We start from the raw sequence: 22,954 nt of genomic DNA, 5'->3' as shown, positions 1-22,954 counted from the left end.
GCGTTGATGGTTCACAATCTTTAAAGCGGTGGTTCACCCTTAACAACTTTCTATCATTAAATTAGGCATAGTAGCGCGAGCTACAGTATGCCTGTCTTTATTTTTTTAGCCCGGTACTCACTCTGCAATCCTAGCGAGATGATTCCGACTCCCCGCGGGGAATGGGCGTTCCTATCCAGAGGCAGCATGATTGACGGCCGGCTTTGGCACGTCACGCTCCCCGAAGATAGCTGGAGTAGGTCTCGGCTCTTCACGGCGCCTGCGCACAGACTATGCGCAGGCGCCGTGAAGCGCCAAGTCCTATTTCGGCTATTTCCGGAGAAGCGTGACGTGCCAGAGCCGGCCGTCAATCACCTTCCCTCTCCATAGGAACGCCCATTCCCCGCGGGGAGTCGGATTCTTCTCTCTACGATTGCAGAGTGAGTACCGGGCTAAAAAAAATAAAGACAGGCATACTGTAGCTCGCGCTACTATGCCTAATTTAATGATAGAAAGTTGTTAATAAGGGTGAACCACCGCTTTAAAGATTGTGAACCATCAACGCGATCACTGTGCGTGAAGATTATGCCATTGTGTACTACTGTGAATAATGATAGGAAGAATTTTTTTTTTATATCTTAATCATAACAATAGTGCAGCACAATATTTAAAGTGTTATTAAACCCACAACAGTAAAATCAGTCTGTATATGCCTCATTTTATGCTAGAGGGGAAAAAAAAAATGTTTTTTATTAATAGGGTGAACCCCCGCTTTAACACTGTTTGTACTGGTGACCATTGTCGCTGAGAAAGCAGGTGAAAAAAAAATTGTTGCCCTAAGATGGGGAAATCTTAGAGGGATTCTGCCCTCACTTTGATATTTTTATTTATGCAATCTTTATTTTACAAATAACCATTAATATAGGATGCACCCGTGAGATTTTAAAGATCATAATGGTTTTGGAGAGTAGCAAAAATTTTCCCAATAAAGCCTATTCATACCCAAAAATAAAACTGTAATATATACAGCTAGCTGGTTCTTTTGGTCACTGCTGTTTCTTCTTTCTTCTGTTTTCCTTAATTTTTCACCTGATCCCAGGGGCAGACCCATGGGTGTAGGAACCCTTACAAATCTGGGGGGGGACAGCATTTTTACTCGCCAGGTATATTCGTATCTCAAGCCAATAAATCAAACTATTAAAGCAATCCAGAGAGGGTAATGCGAAGAGCAAAATCCAGCAATAAAAAAATAAACCATCATAGCATTAGTAAAAATAAACCGACATATAGCATTAGTAAAAATAAACCGACATATAGCATTAGCATTTTTTAATATACAGCATGGCGGCGAGGGGGAGGGGGGTAAATGTCCTGCACTGGTCATAGTAACTCCTATTAATGTCCTGCACTGACATTAATGCATGCGTTACTATGACCACTGACCAGTGCACCCACCTGGCACTTTAAGGGTATATATACAAAGAAAAATGTGAAGGTTTTTGTTGCCAATCCCCTTAAAGCGGGAGTTCACCCCAAAAAAAAAATGTAATGTTTGCACTGACATTTTTTAATGGCTCCCCAATACACTAAAGGAACACACCTGCATTGTAGCACTGGCACACCACAATGCATGGTAATGCACTACCTATGGCATATGTTTTCCTGACATTCCATATTGTGTACTCTCCTTTTATTCCTTATTTCTTCTGCAAGCTAAATCCCATAATAGGCCGGCATGATAAGTACCAGGAATATAGAAAACTGTGTAACTGTTGACCATATTGTTCCTTTCCTGGTGGCTCATCATGTCACATGATGCCGGCCTATTATGGGATTTAGCTTGCAGAAGAAATAAGGAATAAAAGAAGGAGAGTACACAATATGGAATGTCATGAAAACATATGCCATAGGTAGTGCATTACCATGCACCATGTGCCCAGTGCTACAATGCAGGTGTGTTCCTTTAGTGCATTGGGGAGCCATTAAAAAATGTCAGTGCAAACATTAGCAATGTGCAATGTGCGTGATGTCAGCCTAGGTTCGCTTGATTGCTTTGGGGGCAATGTATTAGCTTATGAGGGTTGTCTTAACTGAAGGGCTAGGCCTGACTGAGCCATTTTAAACTTTATATAGAAAAAAGCTGCGCTGCATAAGTGATGAAGCCAAAAAAATAATCAATACCTATTATGATACTAATCACATCAAAGGCTAACATAAGTGATTAATGATCAAAATCAACTTATAAAAAGTGACATGTGCATGCAATAATTGATTCAAAGTGCAATCCGCATGAATATAGTCCCAAGAAAAAATTCAGAAATATCCAAATTCGTGCAAACTTCAAATGCCAGAAAAAGAAAGTGCTGAAAGTGTCCTCAGGGAAATCGTGTCCAAGTAGCAGGAAAAGATGAAAGCCACCACCTCTTATCTATATCCTGCTTACCAGAAAGACTGGATCCCTATACAGAGATCAAATACACATATGGCTCCTCAGCCCAGATGGTAATCGGTCACTCCAGCAAGCAGAAAAATCTTCTGGTCTCAGGACACAATATTACTTTCCTCTACCTCCACAATACCGCTCTCAACGAATCACCATGAAGACATTAATTCCCAAGGAAAGAAGAATCGACATAGGGCAGTATTGCTAGCATAAGTGTTTAATAAAAAAATCAGTCTCACTTACATTCAGTAGAAAAATAGTAGGCGTTTAGTATATAATAAGCCGGCCGGCTCTCTTGTACCGCTCGCTCCTTCCGGATGGCAATGAGGTACACACTGTAATGGCGTCAGCACGCCGCTCCTCCCTACGCCGTTTCGTCCTATAGCAGACTTCCTCCAGGGGCACGAGCGGCGTGCTGACTCGCCACTACATATTCTCTAGTAACAGTTCAAGGACCGCCCTGTTCTGACGTTCTGTGACCTGGCTGGCGAATCCGCCATCTTTGAATGGGGATCGCTTGCCCTTACTGATTTGCAATGTCAGTATAGTTATAGAGTTTACTTAGTTAGATGTTATTTGATCCGTGGGGCTTAAATGTATTGGAGGATATATAAAAAATGTGGTGGCAATCTTTAAAACCAAAATACAAAAAGCCGATGATCAAAACTTCTCTCTAGCGCAAGATTATAATTGTCACAGCGCATCCACACTATTATAGTATGCTTACACCAACATAACGTGAAGCATGTATATGTGACAAAATGTAAATATGTAAATATAAAAAAAGGGTTCTCTTTTAATAATTGAATGTTATAAATAAAATTGGCAATAGGTTGAAAGGTGGTTATCCACCACTAGATGGCAATATGCTCATCATCAACATTGTCTACATAGAGAATGATGTATCCTTTCTCAAGTTGACATATCAGCTCATCCAAAATAAATTGTAATGAGCATTCTGAATAAAAAATAAAAAATAATATCTTTAATTAAAATATGTTGAATTAAAAATTAAAAATGAAATTTGACTTTAAACATGATAATTAGCTGTGCGCCGTATATGTGGTTGTATATATTAATTTCATGGTAGATTTTGAGGTGCTCTATTCACATATATTTATGTGTGAATTTCCTCGGCGCACAGCTAATTATCATTATCATTATCAGCTAATTATCATGTTTAAAGTCAAATTTCATTTTTAATTTTTAATTCAACATATTTTAATTAAAGATATTATTTTTTATTTTTTATTCAGAATGCTCATTACAATTTATTTTGGATGAGCTGATATGTCAACTTGAGAAAGGATACATCATTCTCTATGTAGACAATGTTGATGATGAGCATATTGCCATCTAGTGGTGGATAACCACCTTTCAACCTATTGCCAATTTTATTTATAACATTCAATTATTAAAAGAGAACCCTTTTTTTATATTTACATATTTACATTTTGTCACATATACATGCTTCACGTTATGTTGGTGTAAGCATACTATAATAGTGTGGATGCGCTGTGACAATTATAATCTTGCGCTAGAGAGAAGTTTTGATCATCGGCTTTTTGTATTTTGGTTTTAAAGATTGCCACCACATTTTTTATATATCCTCCAATACATTTAAGCCCCACGGATCAAATAACATCTAACTAAGTAAACTCTATAACTATACTGACATTGCAAATCAGTAAGGGCAAGCGATCCCCATTCAAAGATGGCGGATTCGCCAGCCAGGTCACAGAACGTCAGAACAGGGCGGTCCTTGAACTGTTACTAGAGAATATGTAGTGGCGAGTCAGCACGCCGCTCGTGCCCCTGGAGGAAGTCTGCTATAGGACGAAACGGCGTAGGGAGGAGCGGCGTGCTGACGCCATTACAGTGTGTACCTCATTGCCATCCGGAAGGAGCGAGCGGTACAAGAGAGCCGGCCGGCTTATTATATACTAAACGCCTACTATTTTTCTACTGAATGTAAGTGAGACTGATTTTTTTATTAAACACTTATGCTAGCAATACTGCCCTATGTCGATTCTTCTTTCCTTGGGAATTAATGTCTTCATGGTGATTCGTTGAGAGCGGTATTGTGGAGGTAGAGGAAAGTAATATTGTGTCCTGAGACCAGAAGATTTTTCTGCTTGCTGGAGTGACCGATTACCATCTGGGCTGAGGAGCCATATGTGTATTTGATCTCTGTATAGGGATCCAGTCTTTCTGGTAAGCAGGATATAGATAAGAGGTGGTGGCTTTCATCTTTTCCTGCTACTTGGACACGATTTCCCTGAGGACACTTTCAGCACTTTCTTTTTCTGGCATTTGAAGTTTGCACGAATTTGGATATTTCTGAATTTTTTCTTGGGACTATATTCATGCGGATTGCACTTTGAATCAATTATTGCATGCACATGTCACTTTTTATAAGTTGATTTTGATCATTAATCACTTATGTTAGCCTTTGATGTGATTAGTATCATAATAGGTATTGATTATTTTTTTGGCTTCATCACTTATGCAGCGCAGCTTTTTTCTATATATTGCCTTTAATGTACGTCTAACATTTTGGCTGCAGCAGCAATTATTTGTCATTTATTTTCATTAATTTTGTGTTATAATTTAAATCAAATTTATTTCACTTATTTAGACCAGCGCAGTATTAACCCATTCCATTTTAAACTTGCCTTAACAGCGGCGATGGCTCCTCTAGGTGCAGCAGAGCAGCTCAGCCTCCTCCCATTAGTCCCACGATGATCCCTTCCCGGCGTGAGTGACATCACGCCGCCAGGACGAGCGCCGGGCGGGGCTGTAAAGTGAGCAAATCATCTATTGGCTGGCGGCAAACTTTACATGTTCTGTTCCGCTCCGCTCCCGCCCCCGTTTGCCGCCAGCCAATCGGGAGCGGAGCGGAACAGAACATGTAAAGTATGCAGCAGCAGCAACACAGACATGCCGCACTCACAGACACAATAGACAGTGTCATCGGCGGCGCAGGCGGCCCTGGACCACCGATCGTCTGCGAGAGGCGGCCGCGGCTCTAGTCCTTCTAACCTGGGGGGGATTTTACAATACCTGTCCCCCCCCGCATTATTTCCTGGGGGGGATGCGTCCCCCCCCGTCCCCCCCGGTTCCTACGCCCATGGGCGGACCGACAACTCATGGGGCCCCCGGGCAATAGAAGATTATGGGACCCCTGGGCTTACAGATGACCACCACGCCAGGAGGCAGTGCAGAGGCAGGGCAGCTAAAATCTTGGGATTTTCACATCAAAAGCATGTCGGTTTTGGACATATCAGGGACAGATCTAAAAAAAAAAACATAGATTTTTACATACTGTCCCTGGTTTTACTGAGCCTGGCAACCCTGATGACTCAATGGTCAGTCCGCCCCTGCCTGATCCTGTATTGGATAGGTTTGCCTTGTGCTATTGGTGATAAAGGGGTGTTACAGGTAATTTGCTTATTTCCCTCAAGCTATTGTAGAAATGGCTAGTGCAATAAAGAACCCCTGGCCCAAACATGGTTAAGGGACCAGCAGCAACTAGAACTATGGTGAGAGTTTAAATCTTTGCTGCAAATATACAATTTTTCTCCTGTTATATCTTAAACACAAAACCTATTTCAACTTTGGGTCATGTGTCCACAGAATCACCACTTTTTTTCTTTTATTTGCAGAACACCTCATAATGCTGAAGACAACTTCACCTGGCCTCTTTACACCAATGAAGATGAAACATACACAGTCCTAAAGACCGGTTCCTGGGAAGTTAAAAATAATCTTTATTCTAAACGTTGTCGGTTCATGAATTCTGTCCTTCCAAAACTTGCCAGACAACTAGGTAATATATTTATATTTTTGAAATAACATTACCAAATTCATTTTAAATTCATTTAATGGCTGCATACTGTATGTGGGGGGAGAAGACGCATGGCTCATGGCTGAATACTGTATGTGGGGGGAGAAGACACATGGCTCATGGCTGCATACTGTATGTGGGGGGGAGAAGAAACATGGTTCCATACTGTATGTGGGGGGGAGAAGAAACCTGGCTCATGGCTGCATACTGTATGTGGGGGGGAGAAGAAACATGGCTCCATACTGTATGTGGGGGGAGAAGAAACATGGCTCATGGCTGCATACTGTATGTGGGGGGGAGAAGAAACATGGCTCATGGCTGCATACTGTATGTGGGGGGGGGGGGGAGAGAAGAAACATGGCTCATGGCTGCATACTGTATGTGGGGGGGGGGGGGGGGAGAAGAAACATGGCTCATGGCTGCATACTGTATGTGGGGGGGGAGAAGACACATGGCTCATGGCTGAATACTGTATGTGGGGGGAGAAGACACATGGCTCATGGCTGCATACTGTATGTGGGGGGGAGAAGAAACATGGCTCCATACTGTATGTGGGGGGAGAAGAAACATGGCTCATGGCTGCATACTGTATGTGGGGGGGGGAGAAGAAACATGGCTCCATACTGTATGTGGGGGGAGAAGAAACATGGCTCATGGCTGCATACTGTATGTGGGGGGGAGAAGAAACATGGCTCATGGCTGCATACTGTATGTGGGGGGGAGAAGAAACATGGCTCATGGCTGCATACTGTATGTGGGGGGGAGAAGAAACATGGCTCATGGCTGCATACTGTATGTGGGGGGGAGAAGAAACATGGCTCATGGCTGCATACTGTATGTGGGGGGAGAAGACACATGGCTCATGGCTGCATACTGTATGTGGGGGGGAGAAGACACATGGCTCATGGCTGCATACTGTATGTGGGGGGAGAAGACACATGGCTCATGGCTGCATACTGTATGTGGGGGGGAGAAGACACATGGCTCATGGCTGCATACTGTATGTGGGGGGGGGGGGGAGAAGACACATGGCTCATGGCTGCATACTGTATGTGGGGGCGGGCAGGGCCGGACTGGCCTACCGGGATAGCGGGAAAATTCCCGGTAGGCCGCCTGCTGTCAGTCAAATTTATCAGGTCAGCGTCGGCTGTGGGCCGCGGCCGCCATCGCGGCCGCACTTTACAATTGTACCCCTGCGTGCGATGATATGATTAGCCACTCCAGTGTGATGTCTATAAGCAGCGGCGGGCCGGCCGCCGGCGGGTTGCGGCCGCCATGCTCGCCGCTTCACTGGCACATTCATTCCCGCGCCGCTGTGTGAAGTGACTGGAGCGATCATGCTGATGGAGGGAGGGGAGGAGCCGAGCAGGAGAACCGAACGTCCCATCGTCCCGTGCGGCGCCAGCACCGCCCACTATGTTTCTCCACGTGTGAAGGCAGAGGAGAAGAAGTGTACGGCGCCGGCCACCCTTGGAGCAGGGGCAGAAAAGGTAGGTGCAGAGGGGGGGTCCATGCAATGGTGAGAGAGATTATACAATCCAGATTACAATTTGCAGGGGCAGGAAAGGTGACAGAGAGAGGGGGGGGGGGGTTGCATGGTGCACCCCCCCTTTCTCTGTCACCTTTCCTGCCCCTGCAAATTGTAATCTGGATTGTATAATCTCTCTCTACCCTGTCACCCAGCCTCTGTCACCCAGCCTCTGTCACCCAGTCCCTGTCACCCAGCCTCTGTCACCCAGCCTCTGTCACCCAGCCTCTGTCACCCAGCCTCTGTCACCCAGTCCCTGTCACCCAGCCTCTGTCACCCAGCCTCTGTCACCCAGCCTCTGTCACCCAGCCCCTGTCACCCAGCCTCTGTCACCCAGCCCCTGTCACCCAGCCTCTGTCACCCAGCCTCTGTCAGCCAGTCCCTGTCACCCAGCCTCTGTCACCCAGCCTCTGTCACCCAGTCCCTGTCACCCAGCCTCTGTCACCCAGCCTCTGTCACCCAGCCTCTGTCACCCAGCCTCTGTCACCCAGTCCCTGTCACCCAGCCTCTGTCACCCAGCCCCTGTCACCCAGCCTCTGTCACCCAGCCTCTGTCACCCAGCCTCTGTGACCCAGCCTCTGTCACTCAGCCTCTGTCACCCAGCCTCTGTCACCCAGCCCCTGTCACCCAGCCCCTGTCACTCAGTCCCTGTCACCCAGTCCCTGTCACCCAGTCCCTGTCACCCAGTCCCTGTCACCCAGCCTCTGTCACCCAGTCCCTGTCACCCAGCCTCTGTCACCCAGCCCCTCTGTCACCCAGCCTCTGTCACCCAGCCTCTGTCACCCAGCCCCTGTCACCCAGCCCCTGTCACCCAGCCCCTGTCACCCAGCCTCTGTCACCCAGCCTCTGTCACCCAGCCTCTGTCACCCAGCCTCTGTCACCCAGTCCCTGTCACCCAGTCCCTGTCACCCAGCCTCTGTCACCCAGTCCTCTGTCACCCAGCCTCTGTCACCCAGTCCTCTGTCACCCAGTCCCTGTCACCCAGCCTCTGTCACCCAGCCTCTGTCACCCAGTCCCTGTCACCCAGTCCCTGTCACCCAGCCTCTGTCACCCAGCCCCTGTCACCCAGCCTCTGTCACCCAGCCTCTGTCACCCAGTCCCTGTCACCCAGTCCCTGTCACCCAGTCCCTGTCACCCAGCCTCTGTCACCCAGCCTCTGTGACCCAGCCTCTGTCACCCAGTCCCTGTCACCCAGCCTCTGTCACCCAGTCCCTGTCACCCAGTCCCTGTCACCCAGCCTCTGTCACCCAACCTCTGTCACCCAGCCTCTGTCACCCAGCCTCTGTCACCCAGCCTCTGTCACTCAGCCCCTGTCACCCAGCCCCTGTCACCCAGCCCCTGTCACCGAGGCCCTGTCACCCAGCCCCTGTCACCCAGCCCCTGTCACCCAGTCCTCTGTCACCCAGCCCTCTGTCACCCTGTCACCCAGTCCCCTGTCACTCAGTCCCTGTCACCCAGTCCTCTGTCACCCAGCCCTCTGTCACCCAGCCCCCTGCTGTCACCCAGCCCTCTTTCACCCAGCCCTCTGTCCCTGTCACCCAGCCCGCTGTCACCCAGACCTCTGTCACCCAGTCCCCTGCTGTCACCCAGTCCTCTGTCACCCAGTCCTCTGTCACCCAGTCCTCTGTCACCCAGTCCCCTGCTGTCACCCAGTCCCCTGCTGTCACCCAGTCCTCTGTCACCCAGTCCTCTGTCACCCAGTCCTCTGTCACCCAGTCCCCTGCTGTCACCCAGTCCCCTGCTGTCACCCAGTCCTCTGTCACCCAGTCCTTTGTCACCCAGCCCGCTGTCACCCAGCCCGCTGTCACCCAGCCCGCTGTCACCCAGCCCGCTGTCACCCAGTCCTCTGTCACCCAGTCCCCTGCTGTCACCCAGTCCCCTGCTGTCACCCAGTCCTCTGTCACCCAGTCCCCTGCTGTCACCCAGTCCCCTGCTGTCACCCAGTCCTCTGTCACCCAGTCCCCTGCTGTCACCCAGTCCTCTGTCACCCAGTCCCCTGCTGTCACCCAGTCCTCTGTCACCCAGTCCTCTGTCACCCAGTCCTCTGTCACCCAGCCTGCTGTCACCCAGCCCTCTGTCACCCAGTCCCCTGCTGTCACCCAGCCTGCTGTCACCCAGTCCCCTGCTGTCGCTAAGTCCTCTGTCACCCAGTCCCCTTGCTGTCGCCCAGTCCCCTTGCTGTCGCCCAGTCCCCCTGCTGTCGCCCAGTCCCCCTGCTGTCGCCCAGTCCCCCTGCTGTCGCCCAGTCCCCCTGCTGTCGCCCAGTCCAAGTGACAAGTGACACGCTGAATCTGGTGAGGGGATGGGTGGCAAGTGACATGCTGAATCTGGTGAGGGGATGGGTGGCAAGTGACATGCTGAATCTGGTGACAAGTGGCAAGTGACATTTCCGAGTGTCTCCGATGCTCTCCGGCGCCCCCCACCTCTGGCCACATGCGGTATTGCATGCAATTGAAGTCAATACGGAACAAATTATTTTCGTTTCCATTAACTTCAATGCGGAAACTCACTTTGATATGTGAGCACTTTGGATTACGAGCATTCTCCTGGAACGGATTATGCTCGTAATCTGAGATTCCACTGTGTAACATTATATATATATATATATATATATATATATATATATATATATATATATATATCCGTAGCCCTATGTGCTTTCATATCTGTCTTATCTTTATATAATATGCTCTTTAAATGTTTCTTTAAAATGTATGGTTTTCTCTTTTATGAACAAAAAATAATGACGTTATGATGTTGGGCTGGTATAATAATGCTATGGGGCTGGTATGAAATGTTTTCCAGGGCTGGGTTTTACTCCCAGTCCGGCCCTGGGGGCGGGGGGAGAAGACACATGGCTCATGGCTGCATACTGTATGTGGGGGGGGGGGGAGAAGACACATGACTCATGGCTGCATACCAGGCCCGGACTGGCCATCGGGCGAACCGCGGCCACCGAGAGGCCGCCAGGCTGCAAGTCGCGGGGCACAGGTCTCTTTAAACCCGCGCCGCTCATCAAGCCTCTCCGCGGCCTCCCGGGTGGACGTAAACACAGGGGGGAGGAGCTAGATGAGAAGCCTTCGGCCTCTCCACGGCCGGGGGGCGTGACTGCGAGGGGGAGGAGCCAGAGCGGACACCTGTTGCTCCTTACACCGGCCCGGATATAGAGCAGAAAACGTGAGTGCAGCCCCCCCCTCCTCCTGTAACCTGGATAGGAGGAGCAGTGGGGGCGGCTGCATATAAAAAATATTTTTCTCTGTCTCCCTCCTGCAGTATTGGAATGCCTGAGGCTGCGGGAGGTAGAGGAGAAGCAGGCATTCCAATACTGCAGAAGGGAGATGGAGAAAAAGATTTTTTATATGCAGCCGCCCCCACTGCTCCTTCTACACCTCTCATACTCTTTGCCTCCTCGTGATCTCCCCAGTGCTCTCTGCCACCCCCCCCAGTGATTTCTGCCACCCCCTCCCAGTGCTCTCTGCCACCCCCCCCCCAGTGATTCTGCCACCCCCTCCCAGTGCTCTCTGCCACCCCCTCCCAGTGATTTCTGCCACCCCCTCCCAGTGCTCTCTGCCACCCCCCAGTGATTTCTGCCACCCCCCCCCAGTGATTTCTGCCACCCCCCCCAGTGATTTCTGCCACCCCCTCCCAGTGCTCTCTGCCACCCCCCCCCCCCCAGTGATTCTGCCACCCCCTCCCAGTGCTCTCTGCCACCCCCTCCCAGTGCTCTCTGCCACCCCCTCCCAGTGATTTCTGCCACCCCCTCCCAGTGCTCTCTGCCACCCCCCCAGTGATTTCTGCCACCCCCTCCCAGTGCTCTCTGCCACCCCCCCCAGTGATTTCTGCCACCCCCTCCCAGTGCTCTCTGCCACCCCCCCCAGTGATTTCTGCCACCCCCTCCCAGTGCTTTCTGCCACCCCCTCCCAGTGCTCTCTGCCACCCCCTCCCAGTGCTCTCTGCCACCCCCCCAGTGTTTTCTGCCACCCCCTCCCAGTGATTTCTGCCACCCCCTCCCAGTGCTCTCTGCCACCCCCCAGTGATTTCTGCCACCCCCTCCCAGTGCTCTCTGCCACCCCCCCCCAGTGATTTCTGCCACCCCCTCCCAGTGCTCTCTGCCACCCCCCCCAGTGATTCTGCCACCCCCTCCCAGTGCTCTCTGCCACCCCCTCCCAGTGATTTCTGCCACCCCCTCCCAGTGCTCTCTGCCACCCCCCCAGTGATTTCTGCCACCCCCTCCCAGTGCTCTCTGCCACCCCCCCTGTGATTTCTGCTACCCCCTTCCAGTGCTCTCTGCCACCCCCCCCCAGTGATTTCTGCCACCCCCTCCCAGTGCTCTCTTCCACCCCCCCGTGATTTCTGCCACCCCCTCCCAGTGCTCTCTGCCACCCCCCCCCCCCAGTGATTTCTGCCACCCCCTCCCAGTGCTTTCTGCCACCCCCTCCCAGTGCTCTCTGCCACCCCCTCCCAGTGCTCTCTGCCACCCCCTCCCAGTGCTCTCTGCCACCCCCTCCCAGTGCTCTCTGCCACCCCCCCAGTGTTTTCTGCCACCCCCTCCCAGTGATTTCTGCCACCCCCTCCCAGTGCTCTCTGCCACCCCCCCAGTGATTTCTGCCACCCCCTCCCAGTGCTCTCTGCCACCCCCCCAGTGATTTCTGCCACCCCCTCCCGGTGCTCTCTGCCACCCCCCCCCCCCAGTGATTTCTGCCACCCCCTCCCAGTGCTCTCTGCCACCCCCCCCCCCCCCCAGTGATTTCTGCCACCCCCTCCCAGTGCTTTCTGCCACCCCCTCCCAGTGCTTTCTGCCACCCCCTCCCAGTGCTTTCTGCCACCCCCTCCCAGTGATTTCTGCCACCCCCTCCCAGTGCTCTCTGCCACCCCCCCCAGTGATTTCTGCCACCCCCCCCCCAGTGCTCTCTGCCACCCCCCCCCCAGTGCTCTCTGTCACCCCCCCCCAGTGATTTCTGCCACCCCCTCCCAGAGCTCTCTGCCACCCCCTCCCAGAGCTCTCTGCCACCCCCCCAGTGCTCTCTGCCACCCCCTCCGGTGCTCTCCACCCCCTCCGGTGCTCTCCACCCCCTCCGGTGCTCTCTGCCACCCCCGGTGCTCTCTGCCACCCCCCAGGGCTCTCTGCCATCCCCCAGGGCTCTCCACCTCTCCCCATGGTCTCTGCCACCCCCCAGTGCTCTCCACCACCCTCCCTGTGCTCTCCACCTCCCTGCATGCTCTCCACCTCCCCTATGTTCTCTGCCGGAGGTGTCGGTTAGCATGTCATGGGCTGCTTAATCCAAAATGCCCGGGCCTATTTTTTGTCCCAGTCCGGGCCTGCTGCATACTGTATGTGGGGGGGGGAGAAGACACATGGCTGCATTCTGTATGTGGGGGGCAGGCCCAGCAAATGCAATACTGTGTACAGTTATTAATATCATCATCACACTCCACCTGCCCAGGCAGCAATACTGTACAATATAGATTCAGTGTGCACTGCAGCAGTGTCACACTGCACACTGAATCTATATAGTACAGTATTGCTGGGCAGGTGGAGTGTGATGATGATATTAATAATTGTACACAGTACGCAATGTTCTAAAATACTGTATATAGTGTTTTTATTCTTCAACCAGTTAATATAAACATCGTTGATACTAAAGATGTTATAGAACGTAATAGCATTGTAGAATATAAAAAAAAAAAATCTCAGTTACTTTTCCAAGTAACTAGTTACTTTGCTAATAAAGTAACTGAGTCACTAACTCACTTACTTTTTCGGGCAAGTAACTTGTAATTGTAACTAGTTACTTTTTTAAAGGAAGATGAACAACACTGACTGATTGGTACAACTGTTCCGTTTGTTCATACCTCCTCTCTCATTGACCCTTGTGGTCGGTTTATTTTTTTGCTATTCTTTGGGTAATTTACAATGTACAGGGAGTGCAGAATTATTAGGCAAATGAGTATTTTGACCACATCATCCTCTTTATGCATGTTGTCTTACTCCAAGCTGTATAGGCTCGAAAGCCTACTACCAATTAAGCATATTAGGTAATGTACATCTCTGTAATGAGAAGGTGTGTGGTCTAATGACATCAACACCCTATATCAGGTGTGCAGAATTATTAGGCAACTTCCTTTCCTTTGGCAAAATGGGTCAAAAGAAGGACTTGACAGGCTCAGAAAAGTCAAAAATAGTGAGATATCTTGCAGAGGGATGCAGCACTCTTAAAATTGCAAAGCTTCTGAAGCGTGATCATCGAACAATCAAGCGTTTCATTCAAAATAGTCAACAGGGTCGCAAGAAGCGTGTGGAAAAACCAAGGCGCAAAATAACTGCCCATGAACTGAGAAAAGTCAAGCGTGCAGCTGCCAAGATGCCACTTGCCACCAGTTTGGCCATATTTCAGAGCTGCAACATCACTGGAGTGCCCAAAAGCACAAGGTGTGCAATACTCAGAGACATGGCCAAGGTAAGAAAGGCTGAAAGACGACCACCACTGAACAAGACACACAAGCTGAAACGTCAAGACTGGGCCAAGAAATATCTCAAGAATGATTTTTCTAAGGTTTTATGGACTGATGAAATGAGAGTGAGTCTTGATGGGCCAGATGGATGGGCCGTGGCTGGATTGGTAAAGGGCAGAGAGCTCCAGTCCGACTCAGACGCCAGCAAGGTGGAGGTGGAGTACTGGTTTGGGCTGGTATCATCAAAGATGAGCTTGTGGGGCCTTTTCGGGTTGAGGATGGAGTCAAGCTCAACTCCCAGTCCTACTGACAGTTTCTGGAAGACACCTTGTTCAAGCAGTGGTACAGGAAGAAGTCTGCAACCTTCAAGAAAAACATGATTTTCATGCAGGACAATGCTCCATCACACGCGTCCAAGTACTCAACAGCGTGGCTGGCAAGAAAGGGTATAAAAGAAGAAAAACTAATGACATGGCCTCCTTGTTCACCTGATCTGAACCCCATTGAGAACCTGTGCTCCATCATCAAATGTGAGATTTACAAGGAGGGAAAACAGTACACCTCTCTGAACAGTGTCTGGGAGGCTGCGGTTGCTGCTGCACGCAATGTTGATGGTGAACAGATCAAAACACTGACAGAATCCATGGATGGCAGGCTTTTGAGTGTCCTTGCAAAGAAAGGTGGCTATATTGGTCACTGATTTGTTTGTTTTGTTTTTGAATGTCAGAAATGTATATTTGTGAATGTTGAGATGTTATATTGGTTTCACTGGTAAAAATAAATAATTGAAATGGGTATATATATTTTTTTTGTTAAGTTGCCTAATAATTATGCACAGTAATAGTCACCTGCACACACAGAATTCCCCCTAAAATAGCTAAAACTAAAAACAAACTAAAAACTACTTCCAAAAATATTCAGCTTTGATATTAATGAGTTTTTTGGGTTCATTGAGAACATGGTTGTTGTTCAATAATAAAATGAATCCTCAAAATACAACTTGACTAATAATTCTGCACTCCCTGTATTAGGGCTGTGCAAATTAACTTTTAATTAATCGATTAATCTTTAATTTTTTTGATCGATCAAAATCTTTTTGATCAATTAAAATTCTTTTGATTGGTACTCGCCTCTCCGGCGGCTTCTGGGCCTTCAGGGAGTTCCGTCAGAGATCTAGTAACGTCACGGACACTGGCGGGGCTTGCCGTGTCCATCTGAAGGGCTCCTTTGCTGTGCCTTCATATCTGCATCCCGGCGGGACCTTACTATCTGCCACACGCAAGGGCTGTTACACTTCCCTCTATCACTTCCCTCTATCAACCTGGTATTCTACAACCATCCACTGGGAGTTGTGATAGGTCCCTTCATGGGACATCTACATGCCGACGGACTGATGTTAACCTCTCCTCATCTGGATTCAGCAGTGGTATTGTTGTACACATTTTTATACCAGTATCATACTTGACTACATGTTTTTATGACTGCTTTTGGTACCGTTTGGTATTACTCGCACCATTTTTACAGTTTATGTCGCTACATCGATTTTATCTCCAGTGCAATATTTATTTTGTTACCTACTTGAAGACTATAAAAGTTTTAATGCTATTCCCATCGAGTGCTGCCTTTGTGTGTTTTTTGTATCCTGCTATCCATTTTTCCAGTGTTTGGTAGCTGCACTGGGAATCAGCCTGCAAGGAGATCAGCTAAAAGTAGTTGGATCTGTATGTGCGTTATAATTAATCGAAATTAGTCGATTAATCGATTTAAAAAAAAAACGATTAATCGAACAGAACATTTTTGATCAGTAACAGCCCCCTTTCTCAGTGGAAGTCATTAAGACCTTGGCCACTTTCTTGTCACGTCACCCGGGTGTTCCTGCTCTTATTATGGGGGATTTTAATATTTTTTTGAGTGCGGATCTTGACAAATTTTCACCTGGGACATCGGCAGCCAAACCGAGAGGGGGTCTGACGCCCTTCGCCAGGCTTTTACAGGAGCTGGGGTTGAGGGATGTTTGGAGGCTCAGCCATCCACAGGAGAAATGTTACTAATGCCATTCGTCTTCACATAAGGGCCTTTCTAGAATTGACCTTGGTCTGGGCAATAGTGAGATACTTCCCCTGGTGTCCTCCGCACGGTATGAGGCAAGAACTATTTAAGACCATTCCCCCTTATGTGTTGTAGTAACGATGTCCAGAATCACTAAGCGGGCCTGTTGGAAGCTCAACCCGTTCTGGTTGTTACTGTTCCCTACCCCTGATCCCGTTCATGCTGATTTGGTTGCTTTTGTTAGGGTCAACAAACATTCTACGGGGCTTAGTATTTTTTGGGATGCACTTAAAGCTTATCTAAGGAGTCAGTTTATCAGGTCTATTAATGCAATTAAATCTGGGACTAGGTCTTGGGAGCAATTCCTGCTTCAGGAGGTTGAGAGGGCTGAGTCTGCTTTTGTTGACTCCCCCTCTGAACAGACTGAGAGGGCATGACATGAAGCTCAAAATATAGCTAAACATGTAGTACTGACTAAGGTAGAAAATAAAGAGTTTTTTTTTTTCTCCAACAAAAATACTTTGAGGAGTGGGAGGGCACTGGCCACATGCTGGCTATGAAGATGAGATCGCAGAGGGGCTTGGCTACCAGACTGGCTAAAGTTATTCATAAACTAGTTCATAGAGATCTGTCAGGGTTCATTCCCTCCCGGTCAACGGCTCTTAACATCAGGTGCCTCTTTCTTAATCTCCAGATACCTGCTGATTATGCAGGTCAGAGAGCGATATTTTCATTGGACGCTGCCAAAGCTTTTGACAGCGTTGAATGGCCCTATCTGTGGAAGGTCTTGGATCGCTTTGGTCTGGGGGAACACTTTCATCAGGTGGGTACGTTTGCTGTATGCTGCCCCCACGGCTAGGATCCGCGTGAATGGAGACCTCTCTGACTCTTTCTTTAGAGGCACAAGGCAGGGGTGTCCACTGTCACCCCTGCTGTTTGCATTGGCCCTTGAACCATTGGCAGCTCTGATAAGATTGTCCCCATCGGTCATTTGTTTCAATAGGGGTCCGAGCATGGAGAAGGTTTCCCTTTACGCGGACGACACATTACTATACTTGGGGGATGTGGACACATCCCTTACTGCGGCTATATAGCCAGATTCACAAAGAGTTACGCCGGCATATCAGTAGATACGCCGACGTAACTCGGAATCTAAGCCGTCGTAAGTTTAAGTGTATGCTCAAACTGAGATACACTTAAACCTAGCTAAGATACGACGACCTGCGCCGTCGTATCTTGGGGTGCAATTTTTCCGCTGGCCGCTAGGTGGCGCTTCCTTTTGAGTTTGGCGTAGAATATGTAAATGACTAGATATGCCGATTCACGAACGTACGTGCGCCCGTCGCAGTAAAGATACGCCGTTTTACTTAAGGCATTTTGCAGTGGAAAAGTTATTCCAAGAAATAGCTGGCCTAGTCAATGTTAAGTATGGCCGTCGTTCCTGCGTCTAAATTTGAAAATTTTACGTTGTTTTCGTAAGTCGTCCGTGAATGGGGCTGGACGTAATTTACGTTCACATCGAAACCAATACGTCCTTGCGGCGTACTTTGGAGCAATGCACACTGGGATTTGTACACGGACGGCGCATGTGCCATTCGTAAAAAACGTCAATCACGTCGGGTCACCAATCATTTCCATAAAACACGCCCCCCCCCATCCTCATTTGAATTAGGCGTGCTTACGCCGGCCCCATTTACGATAAGCCGCCGCAAGTTAGGAGGCAAGTGCTTTGTGAATACAGTACTTGCCTCTCTGACTTAAGGCGGCGTAGCGTAAATACGATACGCTACGCCGCCTTAAAGATGCAGCACCCTACCTGAATCTGGCTAATAGAGTTAATCAAACAGTTTGGCTCCTTGTCAGGCTTTTCAATAAATTGGAGTAAGTCTGTCCCTTTGCCTGTAGATGGCCCAATTGCTTCGCTGCCGGATGCTGAAAGGTCCCTGAAGGTAGTCTCATCTTTTAAATATTTGGGGGTCTAGGTATCGGCTAGTCCACAGCAGTATCTAGAGGAGAATCTCCTGCCTCTTTTCAAGAGATTACAAATGACGTGTAACACTTGGTGTAAACTTTCGCTTTCAGTTATAGGTAGGATAAATCTAACCAAGATGGTGTGGTGCCCTCAACTCTTATATATCATGCACAATTCTCCTCAGTGGATACCTCGTCGGTGGTTCACTGGAATAGATATCTTATTTAGATCTTTAATTTGGAAAAAAAAAAGTGCCCGTTTTCGGCTTTCTACACTACAATATGGTAAGGATCAAGGAGGAGCTGCAGTCCCTAACCCCAAATTTTATTTTGTAGCTTCTCAGTTACAGCATTTGTGTCGAATGGGGTGTATTAATGAATCGGATTCTATTGACGCTCTGTTGCGTACAGGGTCTCGGGACGCTTCGGTTCTGGCATGTTTGGAGGCGGGTTTCCCTTACCTGCCACAGGTGGCGCCTACCGTGGTATTCCTGTGGTCCATGGTACAGTCTAATTTACGTATCTCAAGATTCATAGTGGGGACTCCGCTTTGGGACAATCCCAACTTAGTGGAAGTGTCTAAGTTAGACGGCTTCCTGCCCTGGAGACTGGCGGGTATCTACAATATTGCCCAGTTATATCGCCAAAATGTACTTAAATCATTTTAGGAATTGCAGACCTGAATTTAACCTCCCTAGACATCAATTCTATAGATACTTGCAGCTCCGGCAGGCCCTGGGTCAGATTTCTGTTCTCCAATTGTTTAGTCCTCGCTTGATAAAAGATATATTTTTTGGTAAGGAAAAAAAAAGGCCTAATATCCCATATCTATTCTAGTCTTTTATCGACCATACAGGACTCTACCGTGTAGTAGAGGGTGGACGGAGGACCTGGGGGTTATTAATGGTGAAACATGGGACACATGTTTACAAGCTGGTCCTCTTACTTCAGTTTCGCAGTTACATTGGTTTTCTCACCTGTTCTTGCTACATAGGGCCTACCATACACCTATTCAACTGTTCCATTGGGGAAGAGATTCTTCTCTATGTCCCAAACACTGCAGGGAGGAAGGATCGCTTATCCATCTGATGTGGCGCTGTCCCAAGCTGCACCGGTTCTGGGGTAATGTTACTGAGGTTATTTCCTCTGTGTTCCAAGTTAGGGTCCCTTTGGACCCCCTTATATGTATATTGGGTGCAGTAGATGAAGAAATTTACCCTCATCCAGTTAATATTGCAGTGATCAGACTTTTTGTACCTAGCACAAAAGCTGGTGGCTAGATTCTGGTTATCTCCGCATGTTCTGACTAAAACAATGGATTGAACAGGTTAATCTCATCCTTATACGGGAGCACCATACATATCGGCATAGAAATGCAGCCTGGAAATTTAATTTTATTTGGTAGCTCTGGTTGGAGACCCCCTGGGTTGGCACCTCCAAGACTGGTTTTGACTTGGTTGCTGCAGGTTTGAGAGGCTTTTTCTATCCAGGAGGAAAACCTGGCTTTGTTTGAAGGGTATACTACATAAGTACTGTACTTTAGGCACAAGAATTTTATTGATGGTGGGAAGTGGTTCAGATTATGTGGGCAGACTGTGGGGTGCAGGGTTTAAGTTGTGGCCCGTTGGCCTTGTGTGTGGTTGTGTTGGGGGGTGAGGCTATTCTTGCCTTCCCAGCACTATCTATTCTTTTCTTTCTGAATGTATGTGTCTTGTTTATAATTTTGGTGCCACTACTGTATTTTACAGGATATACATGTTTTTGTTTTGATGTTTTTTGTGATTTTCTTTATGATGATCTGTATTCTGTACTTTATTTTGTTGGCACAATAAAACATCTTTCAGATAAAAAAAAAAAGGTTTCAGGTAGGAGGCAGCGGTTAAGTCTGCCTTTTTTTTCTTACCTGTTGTTTCCAGTCTCTTTTTCTATACCCCCTAGTGGCAAGGGGCCTGTCTGGGCACTGGAAGTTCACTTTCCTTTCCTAGTGCACCTGTACTAAAAATTCCCCTGCTTTCTTCCCCTTTTTTTTTTCTTCTCTCCAGGTCAAGAGCTCTGACCCAAAAAATAAATGTCCTTCGTGTAGGACAACGATGGGAGAGAATTGGAAGAAAACATCATGCAGCACCTGCATATCTTCTTTAGTTCAGGAGGAATCAGCCTCTGTACGGGAAGAGTTGATGGCCTCTGTAAAGAAGGAACGATTTGCCACGATTCAAGCTTTTCGTGACTCTTTAGTTACCTCGGCTGACTCTCACGCCTCCACTTCACAGTCCTACCAGGGGTGGGTGACAAATACCAACGGTAGAACCTTTAGCTGAATAACCTGTCACTAGGGAAGGACAGTCCCAGGTACCTCCTAGTGAAAATTCAGAGGACTCAGGAGAGGAGTCAGCAGCTTCCCCTTCCAGGTTTAAATTATCCTTAGAGGAGGTAGATAGCTTACTTAGGGCTATTCATGTCACGTTGGGCCTAAGTGAGAAAAAAAGGAGTTGAGCTCACATGACTGCATGTATGCGGGTCTGGGTGAGCCCAAGTTTCTGACATATCCGGTAATTTCTGATGCTATAACAAAAGAATGGCAGGATCCAGAGAAAAAAAAACCTTTTTCTCAAAATGCCCACAAATGGCGTTTCCCTTTTGAAGAAGATCCCTCTGCAGTCTGGAATAAAGTCCCTAAACTGGATGCGCCCTTCTCTCAGGTCTCCAGGTCCACTGATCTGTCTTTTGAGGACATGGGGGCCCTAAAAGACCCGATGGACAAACGCATGGATCTCTTGTTAAAAAGATCTTGGCAATCTATTATGAATAATTTTAAAACACGCTATGGCCACAACGTGTGTAGCTAGAAACATAGTATTTTGCACTAACCAGCTGAAAGCCCATATAGTGGCGGACTCGCCTAAACAGGACATTTTTATCTTTTTACACTTTATCATGCTGCAGTTTCTTACATAGCAGATGCTTCAGCTGAAGCAATCAAGATGTCGGCGAGGTCCGCAGCCTTGACTAACACTTGTGGTTAAAGACCTGGCCAGGTGATGCAGCTTCAAAAAATTAAGCTTTGCGGGATTCCTTTTTCGGGGGAACCTTCTTTTTGGGCCTGATGATTTTTCAAACTTCAAAAGGCTCAAGAAAAAGACAACAAACCCCAAGGAGGCAGGAGGAATTGGGCCGCACAGAAGGCCAAAGGGAAAGGTGGATTTTTTTTCCATCCTCCTACGCAAGCCGAGAAATCTCAATGACTCAGCCGTGGGGGTAGGCGGAAGACTGCAAAAGTTCCTTCCGCAGTGGTAACATCCAATCGGTACATCCTGACCACCCTTGCCCAGGGTTATGTTATAGAGTTCTCGGAGACACCTCCAAGCAGGTTTTTGATAACAAACACCCCAAAAAATCCCTGCCCATGAAGTCCTCTTTAAAATAGCTGATGCAACAGGGTGTGGTGGTACAAGTACCTCCAGAAGAACAGCAACTGGGGTTCTGTTCACACATTTTCCTGATAAAGAAACCTACAGGAAAATTCAGAATGATCCTAAACTTGAAGCCTCTAAACAAATCTGTCAAATACAGAAAGTTCAAGATGGATTCAATCTTTTCGGTAAAGAATCTATTGACGCCAGACTGTTATATGGCGTCAATAGACTTGAGGGATGCATATCCCAACTCCCCTCAGTCACAGAGGTAACTCGGGTTAGCAGTAAAAATGGAGGGAGTAGTTCATCTGCAATACAGGGCCCTTCCATTTGGGCTGTCATCCTCTCCTCAAATTTTTACCAAGGGGATGGCGGAAGCCCTAGCCCCGCTTCGTCTACAGGGGGTGGCAGTTATACCCTACCTAGACGACCTATTCTTCGCCCCATCGAAAGAAAGATTACTAGACAACCTATCCAGGGCGCAGAACCACCTGGAATCTCTGGGCTGGATTTTGAATTTAAAAAAATCATCCCTAGTTCCATCTCAGGAGATTTGTTTCTTGGGTTACCAAGTCGATTCGGTGAGCCAAAAAAATGTTTCTTCCACAGGAGAAAAAGGTCAAGGTTCAGGATGCCGTGTTGTGGCTACAGACCAACCAGCCTATAACAGTAAGGCAGGTAATGTCGGCATTAGGAGTCCTGACTTCAACGAAGCCGTCCATTTAATGGGCAAGACTACATTTCAGGTGTCTACAAACCTTTCTCCTGAGGTCGTGGGGTTACAATCTCAGATCCCTGGACACTCAGATAAAAATTCCATCACGATTGAAGAGGTCACTTTATTGGTGGAAAAATCACGAGGTCCTTTCAAGAGGTCTGGAGTGGTCCTTTCCAGTAGAAAAATGACTGACTACAGATGCCAGTGTGTGGTGATGGGGAGCCCACTTAAAAAAAAATTCATCCAAGGGTGGATGAAAGAAGAGTCAAAACAGTTCTCAAACTGGAGAGAGCTAAAGGCGATTGCATTGGCTCTAACAAAGTTTGCCCCGGATCTTCAAAATCACCATGTTCAGGTGCTAACGGACAATGCCACGGCAGTGGCATACCTAAACAGGCAGGGGGGCACAAGAAGCGGACCCCTGCAGATTCTTGCTGCAAAGATTCTTCTGTGGGCAGAAAAGAACTTGCGGTCCCTTTCAGCTATACATCTAAAGGGGTCCCTGAACAGGGTGGCAGATTACCTGAGCAGACATCAGGTATGGGAGTCAGTC

General features: G+C 48.1%; 1 protein-coding gene across 1 annotated transcript in view; it reads left to right on the top strand.

The window, feature by feature from the left end:
* The window catches only part of LOC120920639 (cholinesterase-like), a 73,671-nt gene that overhangs the window by 38,378 nt on the left and 12,339 nt on the right, over positions 1-22,954 (top strand). Inside the window, exon 3 of the mRNA XM_040332833.1 lies at positions 6,088-6,251. Within this exon, the coding sequence (XP_040188767.1) occupies positions 6,088-6,251 (164 nt within the window). The remainder of the gene's footprint in view (positions 1-6,087; positions 6,252-22,954) is intronic.

Source organism: Rana temporaria, chromosome 13 (assembly GCF_905171775.1).
Source record: "Rana temporaria chromosome 13, aRanTem1.1, whole genome shotgun sequence".
NCBI lineage: Eukaryota > Metazoa > Chordata > Amphibia > Anura > Ranidae > Rana > Rana temporaria.
The sequence above is the reverse complement of the archived record's forward strand: the minus strand, read 5'-3'. Positions and strand labels throughout refer to the sequence as shown.